At 46.9% G+C, this 7,500-nt stretch overlaps 2 protein-coding genes across 7 annotated transcripts in view; one reads left to right on the forward strand and one right to left on the reverse strand.

Annotated features, from left to right (window-relative positions):
- Nucleotides 1-2,228, forward strand: part of trim54 (tripartite motif containing 54) — a 15,851-nt gene extending 13,623 nt beyond the window's left edge. For 2 of the 5 annotated variants that reach the window (XM_035617132.2, XM_035617133.2), the window contains exon 8: nucleotides 1,486-2,228. In XM_035617132.2, coding sequence (XP_035473025.2) covers nucleotides 1,486-1,777 — 292 coding nt within the window. In that variant the 3' untranslated portion in view covers nucleotides 1,778-2,228. Of the gene's footprint in view, nucleotides 1-125; nucleotides 208-1,485 lie in introns of all 5 variants that reach the window. The other 3 variants (XR_004786274.2, XM_035617134.2, XM_035617135.2) reach the window with 3 other exon arrangements.
- A 2,347-nt stretch (nucleotides 2,229-4,575) lies between these two features.
- On the reverse strand, nucleotides 4,576-5,969 carry uts1 (urotensin 1). Of its 2 annotated transcripts, none has more exons than XM_035617136.2 (2): nucleotides 5,593-5,969; nucleotides 4,576-5,260 (listed from the first exon to the last, which is right to left on the reverse strand). In XM_035617136.2, the coding sequence occupies exons 1-2, from the start codon at nucleotides 5,956-5,958 to the stop codon at nucleotides 4,778-4,780; spliced, it is 849 nt and encodes a 282-aa protein (XP_035473029.2). In that variant the 5' UTR covers nucleotides 5,959-5,969; the 3' UTR covers nucleotides 4,576-4,777. The 2 variants fall into 2 exon arrangements, with proteins under 2 accessions (XP_035473029.2, XP_035473030.1); XM_035617137.2 differs by having other exon boundaries at nucleotides 4,576-5,506.
- Nucleotides 5,970-7,500: the final 1,531 nt, after the last annotated feature.

Consider the following 7,500-nt stretch of genomic DNA (forward strand, 5'->3'; position numbering starts at 1 on the left):
TGTGTGTGTGTGTGTGTGTGTGTGTGTTTGTGTGTGTGTGTGTGTGTGAGTGTGTGTGTGTGTGTGTTGTGTGTGTGTGTGTGTGTGTTGTGTGTGTGTGTGTGTGTGTGTGTGTGTGTTTTCAGGTGTGGGAGATGACAGAGAAGATGATTGTGAAGTGGGAGAAGAGTCGGAACTCGACTTTGGCTGCAGATATTAAAACATGAGGTAACTTTAATTTTTTAATGACATTAGTGCAGATTCAGACATTTTCAAGGTCAAGACACCAAAGATATTCAGTTTACTGTCACAGAGGAGCAAAGAAACCAGAAAATATTCACATTGACGAAGCTGAAATCAGAATTTTAACTTAAAAAAATAAAAACTACTTGATCCGATTGATAGTTAGTTAGTTAGTTAGTTAGTTAGTTAGTTAGTCGTTGATTACTAATTGATTAACTGTTGCAGCTCTTGTAGGATTATTGCTCCTCATCATCCTCCTCGTCCTCCTCATCCTCATCCTCATCCTCCTCATCCTCATCATCATCATCATCCTCCTCATCCTCGTCCTCATCTTCGTCCTCCTCATCCTCATCCTCGTCCTTGTCCTCATCATCCTCATCCTCATCGTCCTCATCCTCATCCTCCACATCCTCGTCCTCATCATCATCCTCCTCATCCTCACCCCCCTCTTCCTCATCCTCACCCTCCTCTTCCTCATCATCCTCATCATCCTCATCATCCTCATACTCCTCGTCCTCATCCTTGTCCTCATCCTCTTCGTCCTCATCCTCATCCTCATCCTCGTCCTCATCCTCACCCTCCTCATCCTCATCCTCACCCTCCTCTTCCTCTTCCTCACCCTCCTCGTCCTCCTCATCCTCCTCGTCCTCCTCTTCCTCCTCATCCTCCTCGTCCTCATCCTCCTCATCCTCATCCTCCTCTTCCTCACCCTCCTCATCCTCCTCGTCCTCGTCCTCCTCTTCCTCCTCGTCCTCATCATCCTCATCCTCATCGTCCTCATCCTCATCCTCCACATCCTCGTCCTCATCATCATCCTCCTCATCCTCACCCCCCTCTTCCTCATCCTCACCCTCCTCTTCCTCATCATCCTCATCATCCTCATCATCCTCATACTCCTCGTCCTCATCCTTGTCCTCATCCTCTTCGTCCTCATCCTCATCCTCATCCTCGTCCTCATCCTCACCCTCCTCATCCTCATCCTCACCCTCCTCTTCCTCTTCCTCACCCTCCTCGTCCTCCTCATCCTCCTCGTCCTCCTCTTCCTCCTCATCCTCCTCGTCCTCATCCTCCTCATCCTCATCCTCCTCTTCCTCACCCTCCTCATCCTCCTCGTCCTCGTCCTCCTCTTCCTCCTCGTCCTCATCCTCCTCGTCCTCATCCTCCTCGTCCTCATCCTCCTCGTCCTCCTCGTCCTCGACATCAGGCCGAGTCGTTGGACGACACTGATCTCATGTTGTCCGTCTTGTGTTCTCTTCTCTCCAGGTCCCTGCTGCCGTCAGGAGGACGTGGAAGTTTTACCATAATCCACATAGTTCAAGACGGGAACAGACACGAAATCATGAAACATGTAAACGAAACCCCCTGGAGATGGTCAGAAATAAGACATTGTCCCGTAAACCTTCTGCCTGTTTCCTCCTGCTGCAGAGAGGACAAGGACTTGGCCGCGTTTCGAAACCTCCCACATCGTCGTCTTTTGTTACCTAGAAGAAAAGCCGTGTATGTTGTGTGCAAATATATCGTCCTATGTTTAGCTCACGGGAAACTGAACGTATAGTGGATTTAACTCTGCGTTGTGAAGAAGTGAAGAAGATTAAGAGCCCTGATATACAGTAGCTCCACAAAGGCTCCTGTAAAATCTACAGCTTCAAGAAATGTAAATATCAAAAAACACAATGGATTACAGTTTATTAATCGGTACATGTTTTTTTCTTTTGAAAGCAGATTGTTAAAAGTGTAGATTTAGGAGAACTGGAGTTACAGTAGAGCGATAACTTACTGTGTTGATAACTGTTTATGGTCCTTCATATTTTACAAACACAACACTTTGTCTTTCAAATGCTCGGAGGAGGAACAGGAGAAGAGACAACAGGAAGCGGAGGATGTAAAAAAAATACAGTGGGCAGATAATCTCATTTACTGTAGGTAATCCACGTACAGTAGGAGGCAGGTCGGGGCGGATCGACAGAACATCACGTCGGAGGAATGACAAAGTAGTTTCGCAGAGATTTACCGAAAAATGTATTTTCTTGCTCGCGTCATGAAACCGGTTGAATTTGTTCGTCACACAAACGATAGATGGGCGTATTTGCCTGTTTAGTTTGGAGGATGTGTGTCGCACAAAGACCAACACGAGAACTCTCGGAGGGCTGGAATCTCACATCAGAACATTTCCACCGCTGGAAATGATCTGCAGTTTTCTCATCGTGACAAAAAAAAGGAAAAGTGTCGTCTATTAAACGCCGAGCGGCCGATATGCAATAATAAGACTGAAGCACCGTGGATTATTTCTGATTCTGTGTAAATACTCCACATGCACATTAATCCCCAACAGATTTACTATTACCTCTTGTTCGAGTGGCGTCTGATCAAATCCCCGGTCGTCGTCTGTTTTACGAAAAAACGATTCAAGAAATCCAAGTACATTTGGACGTTGGAACGTTTCCCCGTCTTTAAAACAACTCAACAACGAGACCACGCCACACGAAGTCACGCCTTGCTTGTTATTCCTCCATGGAGTGATGTGTTTCGGTCTTTGTGACCGGTCTGTTACAAGGTTTTACATGTGAATGGATGATGCATGTTTTATGTAACTTTTGAAAAAAACATCCATGGTGATGACAATAAAATAGTGAAATGCAGATTGTATTGTGTGATGGAATGTTCTTGTAGATACACCAACACATCATGTGTGATTTCTTTTACATGAACCCGAATGACACATATCTGTAGCAGGTGTTTGATAAATATATGATACGACGAGAATGTCAAATCTCTAAATTGACGCTATTCATATTCAGCGAAGAAGATTTAAAACTTCTACAACTTTCGTTGTAAACCGCTTTGGTCTTGCTGCCCGTGGCGGTTGGGCGACACACGTTCGAGACGAGGGGACGATGAGGCAGAAGATTTCACCGTTTGGTCCGAGTCGCGCAGAAGAGTAAAGGGCGAAGACGCCATTTTGACTCTTTCACTGTCACTTCCGTCACTTCTGATCTGATCCTCAAAAACGTCTCCGAAGCTGCGATGAACTCACCGAGCTCCGAGTCGTGTGGAAAACTAAACATCAATAAATGTGAAGTGCGTCCGACATCAGGTTCCAGTGTTCAAAGTGTCGTCTTTGGAAAAGATCTTATTACCAATAGAAGAACACTGGACGATGAGAAAAAGTTGTATTTCATAAGAGAATAAAGAGGGATTTTTCTTTTTACTTCAAACTTTTTTATTACAAAATATAAATGGCAAAAAGCTGTAGTTGTTGTTGTATTTTTTTTTTTTTTTTACATTTGCTAAAACAAAGACAAGAAGACGTGAATGTTTGACGGTAAAATGAAGCTTTTTTTTTTGTTGGATTTTTCTCGTAGGTCAGCTACATGCTACAGTCGATACAGTACAGGTGACGGCTCCCGCTCAGACCCCGGGACAGGAAGAGGACGAAGAGGACGTGGACCGTGAACTAAAGTGCTCTTCAGATCTGTTCAACACCGACAAGACTGAACAAGTGGATTCAAAACCGACAAAAGACAAAAGGGGGCATTTGGAATATTTAAGTTTCCAGGCGTTGGATCTTGGACGAATTGTGGTTTTGGAGAAGCTTCATTTTAGGCCTGAAACAGAAATTCTCTGCAGCTCGGTGCACATTCAACAGAAACTTCAATAATAAGTCTAAAGTATAAAGCAGCAGTCTGATTGAGTCGTCGTCTGAATCTGCAGTGAATTGTGAGATTTGTTCAAATATAATATCAGTCCAACGTGAGATAAATGAAGAGAGGAAAGTATATCTGACCTTAATGTAAAAGGTCAAAGTTTAATTATTAACACATCAGTAAAATGTGTCTGAACAAAACTGCTCATTCTACGTCAAACCGCGTGGATCTGTTTGTAATAATCCTTCTGCCCCACACCTGTCAAGTAATTTGGTGGCTACATGATCCATAATGTGTTATAATCATTTAGTTGCCGAGGCCACAAAAAAGGTTAAATATCATTATATCATAATTAAAAATCTGCTCCTGTGACCTCATTAGCAGCAGGAGGAGAGGAACAGGTCCTGCTCGGGGAACATCGGGAGTTTGATCAAATGTCAAACATTTAATTTAACCCAAGTGATTAACACAACTATGCAAATGAACCTGCCGGTGGCCGCCGTCGTCAGTCAGCCCTGGTCTGCCTGGAAACACTCACATGAACCTGGACAGCAGCTTGTCCTGCACGCGGTTGTTCACACAGATGATGAAGAAACAAAGAAACAGTCAAACACAACAACATGTGAGATCCAGTGAAACCAGACAGTTTCCCTTTTGTCCACCAAATGTCCAGTGTGTGTGTGTGTGTGTGTGTGTGTGAGGGGGGGGGGGGGGTCAGTGGATGTGACCACAGGGTGAGGGGGGGTCTGAGGAGTCCATCCCCACATCCTCCAACAGAGTCTTTAAGTAACATTTAAGAATTTTCACATTTTTTTCTCGCGTATTCGTCGGTGCGTAATTTGGCACCACGTTGTGCGTAAAACGGAACGGACACTGATGTGCAGCCGAGGCTCCTCCGCGTTGCTGGGGCCTCACTTCCCGACCTCGTCGAGCACCTTGCGGTTGAACTGCGCCTGCTCCCTCTGGTTCTCCATGCGGGCCATGTGGATCATGTTCCTCAGCAGGTGGAAGGTCAGGTCGATGGACAGCGGCGGCTCCTCGCTGCGCTTCAGCAGCTGCTCCGCCGCCGTGCGCAGCGCCTCCTCCTCGCCCTCCTCCTCCTCGGCGGGCAGCAGGCGCAGGTGCTCCGGGTTCCTCCTGCGGAAGAACCTCAGGGTGGTGTCGCCCTGCAGCGGCTCCGAGGAGGCGCCGGTGCCGGTGCCGGTGCCGGGACCGGTGCCGGCGGCGGCGGCGGCCGCCCGGAGGAGCACCTCGTCCAGCCGCTGCGTCTGGAGGCGGCCGCCGCCATCCAGCCAGCCGGCGGGCAGGGCGCGCGGTCGGCCGGCGGCGGGGCGGAGGTGTGACGAGAGGAGGACCGAGGAGAGGAGCAGGAGCAGGGAGACCGGCTTCATGTCCTGCGACCAGGGGAGAAGATCCGCCACCACCACCGGGCACTTTATTAAAGAACTGAGGCGAGTCTGTGAAACGTTTCTCATGGAGCAGTGAGGAAACATACAAGTTATAACTTCTTTTTCTAACGTGTGTCATTCTCACCACAATCAGTAATTTCTGGTATTTTACAAAGTATTTTTCAGACTATATGATGCCATCTCAATAATCCACAATCCATCTCCTGTTCTCACACAGGCAGAGAAACTTCCCTGCAAGAAGTAACAACTTCTTAATATTGAAATATCAAGACAAGAGGATGATAATAACAGTGACAAACAGGTTCCGGTCCACTCACTTGATTCTCTCCAGATTCTCTGCAGACGAACTCTGTGGTCGATCGACCGGCGACGCTTCGTCTCCAAAGTCCCAGTGAGGGCGACGGGAGGCGGACGCGGGGCTTTATACGTCCAGCACTGACGTCAACGGACCGGTTTGGAACCTGGACAAGTATCGAGGACCCCCCCCCCCTCCCTACACACACACACACACACACACACACACACACACACACCCCACCCGAGGGACCGCTGGGGAGGCTGTGATGGACAGCAGAGAATAAAGCTTTATCTCCATCCATCCATCCATCCATCCATCCATCCGTCCATCCATCCATCAATCCATCCGTGCATCCATCCGTCCATTCATCCATCCATCCGTCCATCCATCCATCCATCCATCCATCCATCAATCCATCCGTGCATCCATCCGTCCATCCATCCATCCATCCGTCCATCCATCCGTGCATCCATCCGTCCATCCATCAATCCATCCATCAATCCATCCGTCCATCCGTCCGTCGGGCTGGGGATGAGGAGCGACCTCCCAGGGGAGCAGGAGGAAGATGCAGGGGCTCCTGAGAGGGATCCATGGGGGGGGCGGTGTCCAAAGGTTCTTTCAAGGAGGTTCATCAATAAAACATTATTGTGCATTAATGCTGTTGGTGAAGTTTTGGATTGGCCGCCTGCAAATAACCTTTGATTGTTTTTCGAACATGGTCAAAGTTCTAAGACGCGTTTTCATTAAATTGTACATTCGTGTGACGTTTGTATGACTTTCATTTTTATAAATAATTTGACATTCATCAGTACGTCCTGCAGAAATTGAGCCAATTTTACTTCGTCAAAGTTGAAATTAAAGTTGAAAATGGAGAATTGAAGCAACTAGGGAGCAACTGAACACGATCAGGGTTCATCGCTCACTGTGTCTGCGACCAGGCTGCTCTGGAAGATCAGGTCTGGTCACTTGTATGAATATAAATGGTACAAAAATGAAATAACTTTCAAAAGACGAGGTTGGAATGAATATATATATATTTTTTAATAAAGAGTCTGCTTTTTTGCCTTTAGTGTACATTTACAAATTCGAAGACCAGACACAGCTCGTAAAAATTATCATTATCATTAATTGGGAATTTTTTTTTGCTGCAAAAAATACATTTGGTGTCTAATGATGTCCTGAGGGGATTCCTACAAACTTTGATTTGTTCACAAATATCAGAATGTACAAATAGAAAACGGTACAAACATCTGGGTATGATCTGTAGCTCTGTTCACTGAACACCGACACACCGACACACACACACACACACACACCGACACACACACACCGACACACACACACACACACACACACACACACACACACACACACACACACACACACACACACACACACACACACACACACACACACACACACACACACACACACACACACACACACACACACACACACATCAGCTCCTTCGTGCTTCAGGTACTCGGCAAAGTGTGAACGAGCCAAGTCTCTGCATCTTCATCCAATCAGCTTGGCTCACAGGTGAAGACACAGCGAGTCTCAGTGCTGAATCAGAAAAGGAATTCCAGCTGTTTGATATCACACAGGAGGGGGGGGGGGGGGGGGCAATTTGGCAGATTTTCAGTGGATTCATCAGTGTTTGTGTTGGGGGGGGGGGGGGGGGGGGGGTTAATTTGCTTGGCAGCCTCCACATCTCTCTCCAAACAAAACCCCGACCGCCCGAAGCCGAGTCGGCGAGGTCAAACACGCCATTGACTCGAGTAAAACTTTACAATATCATAAAGAGTATTATTATACGGATACATCTTATCATTTATATATACAGGGTTAGGGTACTTCATGGATTCATGAGTCCATTTTGTTGGTTTTCTTTCTTGCCGAGAGTTCGATAGAACGATTAATATCA

Source organism: Scophthalmus maximus, chromosome 18 (genome assembly GCF_022379125.1).
Source record: "Scophthalmus maximus strain ysfricsl-2021 chromosome 18, ASM2237912v1, whole genome shotgun sequence".
NCBI classification, from domain to species: Eukaryota; Metazoa; Chordata; class Actinopteri; order Pleuronectiformes; family Scophthalmidae; genus Scophthalmus; species Scophthalmus maximus.